Source organism: Arvicanthis niloticus, chromosome 3 (genome assembly GCF_011762505.2).
Source record: "Arvicanthis niloticus isolate mArvNil1 chromosome 3, mArvNil1.pat.X, whole genome shotgun sequence".
Lineage (NCBI taxonomy): Eukaryota > Metazoa > Chordata > Mammalia > Rodentia > Muridae > Arvicanthis > Arvicanthis niloticus.
Window position 1 is genome coordinate 128,291,958 of NC_047660.1, and position 14,970 is coordinate 128,306,927.

The 14,970-nt window shown below is 41.7% G+C and overlaps 1 protein-coding gene across 4 annotated transcripts in view; it reads left to right on the top strand.

Annotated features, from left to right (window-relative positions):
- The window catches only part of Hecw2 (HECT, C2 and WW domain containing E3 ubiquitin protein ligase 2), a 358,088-nt gene that overhangs the window by 260,868 nt on the left and 82,250 nt on the right, over positions 1–14,970 (top strand). For all 4 annotated transcript variants that reach the window (XM_076931910.1, XM_076931912.1, XM_076931911.1 and 1 more), the window contains 2 exons: positions 649–834; positions 14,822–14,956. In XM_076931910.1, coding sequence (XP_076788025.1) covers positions 649–834; positions 14,822–14,956 — 321 coding nt within the window. The remainder of the gene's footprint in view (positions 1–648; positions 835–14,821; positions 14,957–14,970) is intronic.

Below are 14,970 nucleotides of genomic sequence, written 5' to 3' on the forward strand. Positions count from 1 at the left end.
TTAATAAATGTAGCTGTGTGTGTCAGCAAGGGTAGGGGGGCAACACCAAAACAAAACAGTGGGGTATGGTCTCTAAGCTGTTCTAACTATGCTCCCCTTCCCTGAGTGTCTGCCTCCATCCCAAGGGTCTTGAAATGAATATCTCTGTCTGCTGTAGTCTCCATGGACATGACTGACAGTGTGAGCAACTCACCTGGGTAGTGTGTGTGCTTCTGAAGTTCAGATAGAGAGCAAGCATTTTCCATACAGCTTGGACCTTAACTCTATGCTTCTAGACTGTCTGACTGTCAAAAGCTTGAGGAAGAACAAGCTATTGGGGTTCACTGTCATGTGGTATGTTTAGTCCCACTGTCACATACTTGTGATTGTGTGCTTTGCTGAAACCAATGCTGGGGCTAATATCTCATGTGAAAGGAACATCCCAACATGCCTGTTCTTTAGAAAGCTAGAAACCAATAGTGGAAAGGGCCTCATTTCCTACAGTTTCCGCATGTTCAAGATGCTTCTGGATACTTATGGGTCTGGAGTTATGCTGAAGCCTGTGTATATGTTTTACATACTATGAGAAGACTATATATCTCACGCAGTAATCACCATGCTGTGGTGTACATAGGGAAGCTAACAGTCATTCTCTGTTCTTTCCTCCAGAGTGCCTACCGCATGTTTACAAACAACACGTGTTTGAAGCACATGATCACCAAAGTCCGGCGGGACACCCACCACTTTGAACGCTATCAGCATAACAGGGACCTCGTGGGATTCCTCAACATGTTTGCTAACAAACAGCTGGAACTACCGAGGGGCTGGGAGATGAAACACGATCATCAGGGCAAGGTAATCTGAGGGAGCCACCCTAGTGTGACTGTGGCTGCTCTTTTCCAGTGAGGGCAAACATTCTATCTCCTTGTACAGCACAAACCTGCACAGCCAACTTGTTACTATAATCCTATAGTAAATATAATCCTATTGTGTGTACACACACACACACATATATGGAGAGAGAGAGAGAGAGAGAGAGAGAGAGAGAGAGAGAGAGAGAGAGAGTGTCTTGTGTGGCAGTAAGAGAAGCAGGTTTGGCAGAAGCCACGTTTCCTTGGACTGTCTTCTATCTGTCCTCTCAGCATTTTCCACTGACTAGAGAAAAGAATTCTTAGGCAACACTTCTCCTGAATGGTGTAACTTGTAGTGTAGACATGTGGATTAAAAAAAAATGGTAGTTTTGTTCGGAGAGAGGGCTAGGAATCACTGAGCCATTGTACAAGACATTGGTGGAGTTGGAGCCTCAGCCACGTCCAGAGTCCTGGCCTGTTTTTACCTTGAACAACTCCTTAGTTCATCATGAGAAGCACATAAAAACCTGGATAGTGACATCTGTACTTCCTATGCAGATGGGTGAGCCAGAAAGCCCAGTTCTGATCAGGAAGTTGCATGTGAATGAGGAGTCAGAATGAGAAAGTTAGTTGTGTTAGAAGGTGTTCCCTAGTGAACTCTTTTTTTTTTTTTACTCGACTTTTGCTTGACACCTGCTGTGAGCCATAAACTGTTTAAGGTCTTCATAGATAAACAGAGGCTTCTCACATCGTGATGAAACAGCATTGCTAGTACCACACCTTAAAGATGAAAAATCCCAAAACTCATAATGGCTCAGCAACCCGCCCAGCATTAGCAAGACAGGCTATGGCTGAGCTGTGCTGGGCCCCAGACCATCTGGTTCCATGAGCCCTGCTCTTGACCTTGACATCATATTTTCTAAATTTTGTATAACCAACCTTGATTTTCTTGTCTATGTGAAATAGTGGTGTATAATGCTTAAAATGGTGGTTCTCCACCTTCCTAACGCTGCAAGGCTTTTATACAGTTCCTCATGTTGTGGTGACCCCCCCCCCCCAACCATACAATTATTTTTGTTGCTACTTCATAAATGTAATTTGCTACTATAATTAATTGTAATATAAATATCTGGATTTTCCAATGGTCTTACGTGATCCCTGTGGAAAGGTCATTCAACCCCAAAGGGGACTGACTTAAAAGGGATTAAAATGGCACTATGTATAAAGTCCGTAACAATTTGAGCTATTTCTGTAAAGCCAGTCTTTATTGAGCACTTGTACAAAGTAGATAAGCCATTCACTTCAGAGGCATGGCATTCAAAGAAAAGAGATAGACAAGGGGCAAATAAATACGCTGTGCAGCAAGAGGTGATTAACAGTGTACTGCAAACTGAAGCAGAGTCCATGAAATGGTAGGAATGGATGGGGTCTTATAGAGGTAGCTGGGGGAGTCTTCGTGATCGATGGGGAAGCCAAAAGGGCCTGAGGTATGAACTGCACAGGGGAAGAGCATTCAAAGCAGAGGGAGCATGTACAGTGTGCAGTCGATGCTGCTTCCCGCAGAATGCCCTCGATACTACATCTCTTCTCAAACTTAGCTCCCAGCAGTCCTATCAGAGAGCCTTTTAGAGAGAGTCAGAGACTTTGCTATCAAGGCATTTATTTTAATGAAGGAAGAACTCAAAGACTCATTACATTACAGACTTGACTTTTCTGCGGGGCTGTTTAACAAATCTCTTATCCCAGAGGAGAGTTTAGAAGTGGCAAGTGTGAATTTAGAGGAGACAAAGGGAATGGATCTGTGGTGATGTCCCTGGATCACAGATTAAATGGCAGTGAGTCAAAATCATAACAGTGTGACTTCCAAGACTGTGAAGACAGAAGCAAGGGGACATCACCAGGGAGGATGCGCCATGCCAGTTGCTCAGCCACCACTTAGACTAAGACTCCATAATTTAGGCCAGGTGTTATGGCTCACACCTCTAATCTCCCCACTTGACAGGCTGAACAGGATTGGCATGAGTTAGAGGTCAATCTGGGCTATGCAGTGAGTTCAAGACAAGCCTGGGATACATAGCAAGATCCTGTCTCAAAAACAAAATGCCACATTTAATGAGTGAGAGGCTTGGGTGTACAATGCTCTCTTCCCCTGAGTCTCACTGGTGAGCAGGTGGATGACTTTTATCGAATTATTATGCTGATAGCAAGGACTTGCCTGTGGAGGTCCTCATCTGCCTGATACAGTTATTAATGTGTCCTAGATTCCCTATCAGATCCCCTTTGAAGTCTCTTATTTATGTCTGGATCACTCTCCTTCTATCCCAGTGCACTTGTGAAGAAGCTTCTCAAAAGGAGTGAATGAATGAATGAATGAATGAATGAAACAACACCTGTGGTTTCCTGCAGTTGTCTTTAATTTGCAATGAAGCAAGAAACTCCCGGGCTCCCTCCCTCTGCCCACTCTTCTGCTCTCTCACTAGATATAGCTCTTTCCATTGGCCCCGTCTTTTTTCCCCTTTATTTTTATTTTGTGTATGGTTAATTTGCCTGCCCTTATCTCTGTGTCCTTGTTCATTGAAATGCCCTTAAAGGCCCGAAGAGGGCATCCAGCCTCCTGGGATTGTAGTGACAGAGCTTCCATGTGGGTGTTGGGAATCAAACCAGGGTCCTCTGGAAGAGTAGTCATTGAGCTATCTCTCAGTCCCTTCTTCTGAGCTCTTTTAATTCATTCATAGCTTGTCTTGGATTGCTTACATTATATATTTGTGATATGCTTTAGGTATCTAATCTAATTTTGGAAAAGGTGTGTGTGTGTGAGAGAGAGAGGGGAGAGAGACAGAGAAAGAGAGAGACAGACAGACAGACAGACACACACACACACACACACACAGAGAGAGAGAGAGAGAGAGAGAGAGAGAGAGAGAGAGAGACAGAGAGAGAGAGAGAGAGAGAGAGAGAGAGAGAGAGATTGGGAACATAGATCCAGTTTGTTATGGGATTAATAAGGTGAAACCCATTTCTTAAGTCATACAGATGAAGAGAATGGTATAGCATATTCATGTAAGATTAAAAGGGCTAGAGGTCTTAGTGGTTAAGAGCAATGGCTGCTCTACCAGAGGACCCTGATTCAATTCTCAGCCCCCATATGGAAGTTTACAATATCCATAACTCTAGTTCCAAAGGAATCCAACACTTTCTTCTTTTCTCCTCAGACATCAGACACATACATGGTGTACATACCTACAGGCAAAACACTCAGAGAGAGAGAGTAAAATAAACAAACCAACAGATGATTCTGAGGATTAATAATCAAAAGTAAGACAATCACATTAAATTTTGCAATGGGTGTAGAGAAAACATACCCCTGGGTGGGTAGAGAAGTTGGGGCCCTCAAGTACTGCTTGTAGAAGTGTAGAATGATACCTCAACTTTGGAAATAGTCTGGGAGCAGATTAAGCGAGTATCTGACATTCTATATATATACACACAAGAGAAATGACATCTCCATGTAAACATGAATCTGAACATTCATAACTGTATTACTCATAAAAACCGAAAGTTGGAAAGAAGCCAAATGTGTGTTAATGAATAAATAAAACGTGGTAGATTGATTCGCTGAAACATCACTTGATACTACAAAGGAACAAAATCAATAACATGCCACAGCACATATGAACTTTGAAAGTGCTTGCTAAGGGAAAGAAAGTACTCTAAAGGTCACATGCTGTGACGTGCACAGAACAGGCAACCACAGAGAGACAGAAAGTAGATTTCTGGCTGCTTGGAGTGGTGGTAAGTAATGGTGAAGGTTACAGGATTTCATTCTGGAGAAAAATGATGTTAAACTCAGGTAGTAGTCATGGATACACATCTCTATGTCTATACTGAAGAGTAAAACACATACATTGAATGAATAAATTGCATGGTGTCTAAATCCAGCATCAATAAAACTAGTTTTACAATGAATAGACTCAATTAAAAGGCAGAAATTCCCATTTTAGCTTTTAGAGTCTATAGATTTTGGCTTCCTAAATCTCTGAGGTGATGGTACATGGCTCTAAACTGATTTAATATCCAATTATATGGTGATCTCAGTCTGTTTTAAGTGTTTTAATAAACTAGAGTGAATGATTTGCATATATCCAGGTTTGGGGAGGGGTCTGAATTCTCATTAGTGGCAAAAGTTATAAGGTAGCTTTCTGGGGGCTTCTTTGAACCAGTGCTGATTCCTTTCATGGGGGTCCCATTCTCATTTTCTAATCACCTCCCAAAGACCCTGTTTCCCAAAGCTCCCACTTCTTGGAAGTGCAGATGGGGTGTGGGAGGGCACACATAAACTACTGTGTTAATGCTTGTCTTTCCTCCTGTCATGTGGAGAAGTCTCTTGTTAAAATTCTACTACATTTGTTTTAGCCATGCTTTGTTGCTATTTCCTTAGTTACTTTAATTCTGTAACCTTGAAGCTGACAATCCAGGTTCAGCTTTATAAACATTCATCCAAGAATATGTGATCAACATCTGTATACATCTGCTGAATTTGGGATCCAGGGTTCCTTTCCTAACACACAGATACACCTGTGTTCTCCCCACAGCCTGCACTCTGGGCAGTTAGGGGTCTGTGTAGCAGTGCTGACGATTAGATGGCACAGCTCACAGCTCATTCTGCATTAGACTTGTTAAGTTTCAGAAGAATAAAATCATGTCTGTGCATTCATAAGCCTTTAGGAGTTATTTCCTTTGGGGGCAGCAGTGATAGGACATACACAGACATCTGCAAGATAAACTGGTGGCTATTGCACACGGACCCCAGAGCAGGATGGGTGTGGCCACCCTGATCCTGCTCCCCCATGAACCAGGTGGAGATCTGGACGGAGCAGGGATCTCAATACAATGTATGTAAACGGATGGATACATTGGGGATTTTATGAAAACAAAGATGTTTTACTCATGAATGAGGCCTTACTTGATCAGTGGGTGCTCAGTGAGGCCCAAAGAGCATGGTAGACTTAGCATCAGTGTCTTGTTCTTTTCTTCATAAGGACCTTCCGTCTCCCTCTACCATGGTGGCCCTTGGAATGGCCTTTCACAGTAGGGTCTGTTCTTGTTTTGTTTTGGGTTATGTGTGCTGTTCTTGGCCACTGCAGCATGGTCTGGCTTGGAATGTTTGCTTCTGCCTGAAACCCCGAAGTGTTCCCTTTTTCTTTATCAGGGTGGCTTCCCTTGTGGAGTCTCTTGTCCTTAGAAATCAGTGGCTTCTTAGTCTGGTGCCTGCGTGTTCCCATCAACCTTGCTGGTTAAATCAGGCTTAAAAAACTATTCTTCAATTGCAAGTAGCTTTGAACTTAGGTCAGATGCATAGGATGGCACAGAAGGGTGGGCTTCAGAATAAGGGAATCAGACACACCTCCTCTAGGTACTGCCATTTAATCTTGATCCCCCTACCTCAGATGATTATGAATATGTGTCAGGCAGGTAGCATGATTCAGAGGTAAAGGTGTCTGGCACCAAGCCTGATGACCTGAGTCCAATCCCCAGGATCCAGATGATGGAATGAAATACCCAATTCCTACAAGTTATCCTATGACCTTCACATAAGTGCCTACCTACACACATTCAACACACACACACACACATACACACACCTAGATAAAATGTAATAAAAAATGTTTTAAAAGTTTTATGTCACAGTGCTCGTCTAGGTTCTGCAAAAGTCCAGTCAGTCTAGGGTAGGCTGCTTCTCACATGGAATACATTGAAATTTTCATAGTAAAAAGTATTTGAGCTGATGAAAATGAGTTATAAAGTGGGAAAATAGGAATGGGGAAGAAAGTTCCAAAGGGAAGACACAGGATAGGAACGCCCCAAGCAGATGCACCTGCTTCCCATGAAGAGCTAATGGGTAGATTTTAACTTACTCGTATCGGTGTCATAAAGTCAGTGAGCCACTGACAGGCTAAGGCTTACACAGAGTGCTGAAAAATAACATGGAAATGAAAAATCTATGCAGAGTTTCTTATTTCTCCTTTACATAATGGGCTTAATACTTAGCAAAAATATTTTTCTGCTTGCAAAAATATTTTTCTGCTTCCACTTCAGATGTTGAATATAGAATGGCTTGCTTTTTCGTTGCTTTGAACTCTCAAACACAATTAATTAACTAACACACAATATTTTCCCCAAATTATTTCACCTGGGCCTAAATTGAAATACTAAGTGCCAATGACCAGCCCATATCCAGGTAGACTGAGGCAGACAGAAATGGATGGCATTGGCAGTTCTGGGGGATGGGGGAGTGGGAGGGGACTAATGTAGCTTGCTTTTGGTAAATGTTCTATTTCTTTTTTTTTTTTTTTTGGATATTTTATTTACATTTCAGATGTTATCCCCTTTTCCCATTTCCCCCCACACCCAGAAACCCCCTATTGTATTCCCCATCCTCCTGCTTCTATAAGGATGTGCACCTGCCTGCCCACCCACCTCCCGTTCTCGAATTCCCCCACACTGGGGCACCAGCCTTCATATCACCAAGGACCTCCTCTCCTGCCTATGCCCTTACATAAACAGCTGGAGCCATGGGCCTTCCCTATGTGCTTCCAGGCTGATGGTTTAGACCCTGGGAGCTCTGGTTGGTTGGTATTGTTGCTCTCCCCATGGGACTGCAAACCCTTTCAGTTCCTTCAGTCTTCTAAGGCCAAAGGCCAGTCTTATGGTAATTAACTTCTACTGTTAGCAGCAGGGGGTTAAGGGGAAAAAAGAAAGGAAGGAAAGAAGGAAGGAAGGAAGGAAGGAAGGAAGGAAGGAGAAAGAGAGAGACAGACAGACAAAGAGAAAGAGAGAGAGAGAGAGAGGGAGGGAGGGAGGGAGGAAGGAAGGAAGGAAGGAAGGAAGGAAGGAAGGAAGGAAGGAAGGAAAGAAGGAAGGAAAGCAAGCTTGGGCTGGAGAGATGGCTCAGTGGTTAAGAGCACTGACTGCTCTGCCAGAAGTCCTGAATTCAATTCCCAGCAACCACAAGGTGGCTCACAACCATCTGTAATGGCATCTGATGCCATCTTCTGGTGTGTCTGAAGACAGCTACAGTGTACTCATATAATTAAGATAAATAAATCTTTTAAAAAAAAAAAAAAAAAAAAACACTTAATTGTTAGGGCTCTTTTCTCCCTGGCTCAAGGGCTGCTCTTTAGCCAGGTGAGTGGCTTGGAGTAGCTTTGGATGGGGCTTGACCCCAAATGCCACACTTTATTTCTTCTCTCTGGCAGATTATACCTTCTTAGACAAAACTTCCTTATAAAATTATCTCCTAGATAAAATGTTACACAAAAGGGGAGTTACAGAAGGATATTGGTAGTAAGTTCAAAGTAGTGTTTTATTCTGTAAGCTCATTATAAGTTCAAAGCAACAGTTTCACACCACCTGTGGCTTCATCCTTGGACCTGACCTAGAATGAGTATTTTTCCTTGATCACAAATTTGTCCCAGTACTATTAGCCCATGAAACGTGAAGGCTTACAGAGCTCTATTTACAGCTTTATTCTATAGGGGGCTTGAGATTATTTGTATCAGTTTAAGAGTTGTATAAAATCATTAACAGAAATTGTGAAATCATCAATTCATCTGTACAGCATTACTATATGAGAGTACATCTTCATGTTGATCTGCAGGAAATTTGCCCAATAGGTTGGGCTGATGCCCAGGAATCATTAGGCTATGTAATTGTAACAGAAAAAGGCATATCAGCAGTAAGAAGCAATCCTGGGATGAAGTTTGTAAGGACCCTGCATACATCTCAGGGTTCACTTACCACAGGCCATACAAAACAATGGACCATCTCCAGAAAACTCGCTTGCATGCCTTAGCCTTTCTGAGATGGCATCTGACAACTACAAAGTGATGTGTCATATACTTTGTGTTTTTTAAAGAAAAATGTGCCGGGCAGTGGTGGCGCACGCCTTTAATCCCAGCACTTGGGAGGCAGAGGCAGGCGGATTTCTGAGTTCGAGGCCAGCCTGGTCTACAGAGTGAGTTCCAGGACAGCCAGGGCTACACAGAGAAACCCTGTCTCAAAAAAACCAAAACAAAAAAAAAAAAAGAAAAATGTAAAGCAATAATAATAATAATAATAATAATAATAATTTTTGCAAAAACTCTTTCCCATAGTTTGATGTTTTCCCCTCCAAAAATCATATGATGTATTATTTCCCTGCTGATCTGAAAATCATTTCTATGTCCAAACTTTGTAACTCTGGGAGCTGTGACTTTGAGAGAGACTCTGGGAACTTTAGTATGAGAATAATGTAAACACCCAACTGTGATGACCACCATTGTGACAGTTGTCTTTGGAGGAAAAATCTGAGAACAAAATAAACATTTGCCTGGTAGAAGTTACTGAAGGCTGGAGACTCTTGCTTGACCAGAGGCAGCCAAGCTGTAGAGTTGTGTCAGGCATCTCAGGGTTGACTTTGCTTTCCATCCTACATCAAATCTATGGTCATTATTTACTGTGTCAGGCTCTATTCAGCTCAGTGAATAAAAGACAACTTAATATGTAGAACTCTCACATGGATTCAAACAAAACAAAACAATCCTTTCAGAATATAAGCTCTACTTTGCAAAATATATGGTGGTTGTTTTATTTTATTTATCTGTGGAGCTGAGGATGGGGCTGGGGAGACAGCTCTGTGTTTTGTTATCTTTACATGGTCCTTTCATATGTTTTCCCTGGTTTGGCAGATATTAACTGGAAATAATTTCAAGGCTCTTTAGCTTAGATTTGTTTTATTTATATGACCAAACTTGTTGCCTTTGTGGCATATCTCTTTAATTGTTTTTCCACATATAACATTGTGGAACTCAAACTATCCAGAAGGAGATGGAATAAATCTTTGAATGTATAGATAGTTCACTGTCTTAAAGGACTCCTTGCCTAATTTTTAAGTGGTAAAAATATCAAGTCAAAAAAAAAAAAAAAAAGCCCCACAGAGAGATAAATACGATCAAAGTATATTAAATACAGTTATAAAAATGTCGGTGACATTTGTTATTTTATATAATTAATGTAAGTTAATAGATTTTCGTTGTTTAAAAAAACACAGATTAGTAGACATAGAATACAAGTGGTAAATACAACTGTCTGTCTGGGGCTGTGTGTCATTTTGAGTGAGGGAACTGAACAGACTTGGATGTTGTGGGTGTTGCAGAGTAAAATCTAAGTTCTTAGAATCTGAAGGAATGTCTAAGCCAGGAAGGGTGAGCCTCCCTTTTCCTCTTTTTAAGTTATCCTCTGGATGTGCATTGGAATTTTAAAGTGTATTATTTTCAGATTCTATAGCAACTCCTCTCTTTTCTATAGAAAATGTGTTGATTTGGATAATTCCATTTCTAGTCTTCAGCAGCGATGCGCTAGTAAGTGAGAGAAAGCAAGCAATAGGAGCAGGGCTGTCTGTGGGGCTGAGGGTGGGGCCGGTCGGGAGACAGCTCTGTGTTTTGTTATCTTTACATGGTCCTTTCATATGTTTTCCCTGGTTTGGCAAATATTAACTGGAAATAATTTCAAGCTTCTTTAGCTTAGATTTGTTGAGCCTGAGGTTAGTGTTTCTTCATAAATACGGATGGCTTTTTCTTTGCTTAAAATAATAGAAGTTTTGTTTTGTTTTGTTTTTTAAAGAAAAAGGGAATTGTGTAAAGAGAGAAATGTATTTTGTTTGGCCTAGCTAAAATGCCACTTGGCTCCAGCCAACCCATATTTCTTGACTCTGACTGTGCCCTGAAGCTGTGAAAGGGGAGATTTTTCAAATGAGATTTGGGTTTGTATATTTGCATTCCTTGTAGTTTTTCTGTTGTTACTCTTAGTTGGCCCAGCACTTGTGAAGCTTGGGTGGATTTCCTTAATGAAACATCGCAGTAGGGAGTGATGTTGTTTAAAATGTGCTCTGTGCGCAGCTAATTTGAAAAGGACTTAGTCTTCAGATGATTGCTTTTTAAATGAAGTTTCAGACAGTTGCATGTTAGACACTCAGAAGTAATTGCGGGCTATTCAAAAGTGGTGACATGAAAGTGACCCAAATTTTTAAAAAGGGACCAGGTCAACTTCATTGCTCATCTGAACTAGTTAGCATTCCCTGTGGAAAGTGATCCACTTCTCTGATAGAACTGATGTCTGTCACCGATGGAGCTAGCCAGCCTACAAGTTTCACGGTGATCTTTCATGCTTCCTCTGGATTTGCTTACTCAAGGTGGTGCTGAAACTGAAACTCAGGCCCATTTCACTTTAAAGTCACCTACATTTTTTTTTAACAAGTTGACGGTGACTTGAGTCACCCCTTTTACAACCCCTTTACAAATAAGCAAAAAAAAAAAAAAAAAAAAAAAAGCAAAACTCTAAGGAAACCCATCCAAGTTCACACAAAGGACTCTGAGCAGAGACAGAACAGACGCAGAGGTGACTGGAAAGACATGTATAAACAATGTACACATTCCATCCGACTCGGAAACAGAATCCCTTCGGATGTACACACCGCACCTCTTTCCTGCCTGTGGCCATGCCTCCAACATGCTAGCAGTGAGAACCAGACAGGTCGTGCGGATTGTGCTGCGGGACCAGTCGCAGTATTTTCAGCTTGCAGCAGCAGAGAAGCCCAGGGTTGTGCGGGGCTGTGAGTCTCAGCCCAGTTCAGGACTTACTCCAGTGCTTTTCCAAAACCAGGTTAGAATGAGGTGTGAGAGAAGCCAGAGAACGCAGCTGGGAGAACTGTGAAGAGGAAAGACGGAGAAGGAGAGAGTTCTCATTGGGTTATGGAGTCAGATGAAAGGTGGGTTCAGGCCCTGGCTTTGTAAGTTCCCAACTGTCTGACTGAAACCTACACCTGCTACACAACAGTGTTAACAGTGACCAGTAATCGGATGTCATTATTTATCAAGTAATGAAAACCCTTTGTGGAGATGGCAGCTTCAGCTTGGAGTTTAGAGAGGCATGCTTGCTCTCCAGTGGAGCTTTCAGTGCAACCGGCTAGGATTGGCGTGCCTGTACTGTGATAGGAAAACCTATAATGAGTTTATTTGGGAGGGTTTATTTGCCCACACGAGGAAGTTCAAAGGTGAGCAAGCTGAGTTTATTGGGAGGTTCCTGGGGTTGCAAGAGAACCTCTATCTCCTGCTTCTCCATTTCCACTTGACTGTTACAGTCTTACTTTAGAGAGGGGAGAGGGTGTGTCCCTGGTAAGGCAGCTTTTGACAAGTGGTATATTCCACTTAGTCTTGACCCTCAGATACAAGGAGACTGGGATAGTTGCTTTCACTGATTCTCTAAGGACTTGTGGCTTCTTTTTCCATCCTTGTTTATGGACTGTAGGAAGAAACTTTGGAATGTTTAGAAAAAGGCTTAAAATTGAAAACTATTATTCATGATAATGACAGTAACTCTTATTTGAAATGCCATAGAAATTGTGTTTTAAAATGCATTAGTTTGTCTAGGTGTGATGTCATAATTTAATAGGAATGATGTCACAATATAGATGTGATGTCATAATTTAATAAGAAAATAAAGCCTTAAAATGTTGGAGGCACTTTGCCCAAAAGTACATTAGCAGTGAATAGCAGGGCGTCTGTCTCTGAGTCCCAAGCATTCAAGCCAGATTAGATTAGATTAAATGCAGGTTTATTGGGAAGCCACTCTCAGGCAAATTCACTGGCTTCAAGGAGGAGGCCAGGGAAGTCACATGTGATAGGCGGGGAGAAAGGGCTCATGCACAGAGAAAGAAGAGAAGGCAAAGGAGGAGAAGAGGAAGGAGAAAGAGACAGAGAGAGAGTGCATGCAAAATGTCTGGATTATATAAAGAGCCGCCTCTGGGGGAGGGGCAGCCCAGCCCAGGGCTGGGAAGTTCACAGTTGGGGCAGGGTGTGCCAGGTAGGGACTTAGAGATGCTCAGAGAACCTAGAGACCAGGTCTGCTTTGGTATGTAAGATAGGCACCTCAGTACCTTGTCCCCGGTCTGAAATCAAACATACTTCATTCGTATTAGTCTGGGAGTTTATTCATATCTATAATTTGAATTGCAAAACTTCCTCTCCTATTTATATTTTTACCTTCTCTAGTTTCTCATAGCTTATGCTCCATATAATCCTTTCATTTCTTTCTAATTTTTTCACATCTTTAACTGTTTTGTGTTTTTCATAGGTTTTAATTCTTGGTTAGTTAAGTGTGAGCTGTTACCTTGTACTTTTTTGGGGAATCTGTTTGGAGCCCTTAGTTATTTCTTGGGTGCCTCTCTTCTCTCCCAGGTCAACCCTAAAAGCTATTGAGGAGGATAGGATGAGTAAGAAATGGTGCCTTCCCTCCAGACATTTACATAATTCTTTAGAGAATGGGTTTTAAACAAGCCTGTTAACATCAAATTAGGTTCTGACACTATATGCAAATCAGCGCTGACCTACATGCAGACACCCATTTGTGCTTGTAATTACGAGTGCATCATGGTGCCTCTAATCGCCACCCATCTCTTGAGAGCATTCCTAAGGTACTACATAATCAGGTAATACTATTTTAGCAGTTTTTAAATTTTCCCTTAAGTAATGCATTGTAATACTATTATATACTATATATATTATATATTTCCTTTTATTACTATGTCTGTAATAAAATCTTCTTGTTGTTAACTTATACAAAAAAAAGAGAGACTTGGTGATAATATGTGCTTTTTAAAGGCAGGACTTAGACATGCTTATCTGTAAAAATGATTTCTACTTCATGACATTTTGAATAAGTTCAGGAATAATGAACAGGTAAATAAAGTGAAGGCTGTCATGAAATTTGAGGCCACAGCTTGTCAATACAAGGCCTTGAGGACTGTCACTCACGTGCTTTTCCTTGAGAAAAAGAATGCTTTATCTCTTAAGTTGGAAAAGACCAATTCAGTTTTTGTACTTAGAAATCCCACAGTGTGAGAAGGGACTGGAAACATTCTTGCTCTGTGGATTTTCTGCTTTGTTCTGTGATACTTTAGAAACCCTGAAAACTAACCAACGTTTTGGGGTGACTTAGAGACAGTGGGTAGCTGAGAGAAACTTTTGTTTCAGAGTAATGATGTCATCAATCTGCTGAGAAGAAACAGTCTTATAAAGGGTTTAAGGAATGAAAATATTTAGAGGTATGAACAACTGAGAAACCACCCTACTTACATAAATGAGTGGTGTTCAGGGGACACTGGGAAAAAGGAAGGGTCTAGAGGCTGACCCTTGCATTAGACAAGAAGGAAGTATGATGATGACATTTCTGATGATTAGAAATTTATAATAACCAGGTACAGGAGGAACCCAGCCACAGCAGTTAAAGGAGTCCAAAGGCCCCTTTGCTCGTTGTTATGACTGTTGTTTTGTTTTGAAACAATACCTCCCTCTATATCTCAGGGTAGCCTCCACTTAGGATGTTTTTGCTTCCACAGTCAGAGTGCTGGGATTGCAGGCATGAGCCACCACACCCAGGTCCACGAGTCCACCCTGTTGCATCCTTCTCAGAGCATCTTGATAACTATCTTTTAGAGCATGTTTCTTTTTTTGTTTGTTTGTTTGTTTTTGTTTTTTGTTTTTGTTTTTTGAGACAGGGTTTCTCTGTGTAGCCCTGGCTATCCTGGAACTCACTCTGTAGACCAGGCTGGCCTAGAACTCAGAAATCCGCCTGCCTCTGCCTCCCAAGTGCTGGGATTAAAGGCGTGCGCCACTACTGCCCGGCTAGGACATTTTCTAAAACCAAGTATAATGTTCCTTCCTGCTTCCCTCATTCCAGATCCAGGCTAAGCGAGCCTTTCTCTATTCTACTTTTTCTTAATGGATATAAAAAAAATTCTTCCAAGGACTGGAAATTAAAAAAAAAAAAACACCCAAACCAAGATTATTTCTCAGAAATGGGTAATTTCCTGACTCTGCAATATTCTTGGTTGGCTGCAACATTTGTGTAATGTGTGTGTGTTGACTACTCTGCTGATGTAGTGAATTGTATCCTAGGCATTTTTTGTCGACCACAACTCCCGGACCACCACGTTCATTGATCCTCGCCTCCCACTTCAGAGCAGTAGGCCCACAAGTGCGCTGGTTCATCGACAACACCTGACCAGGCAGCGCAGCCACAGCGCGGGTGAGGTGAGTCCTGACCC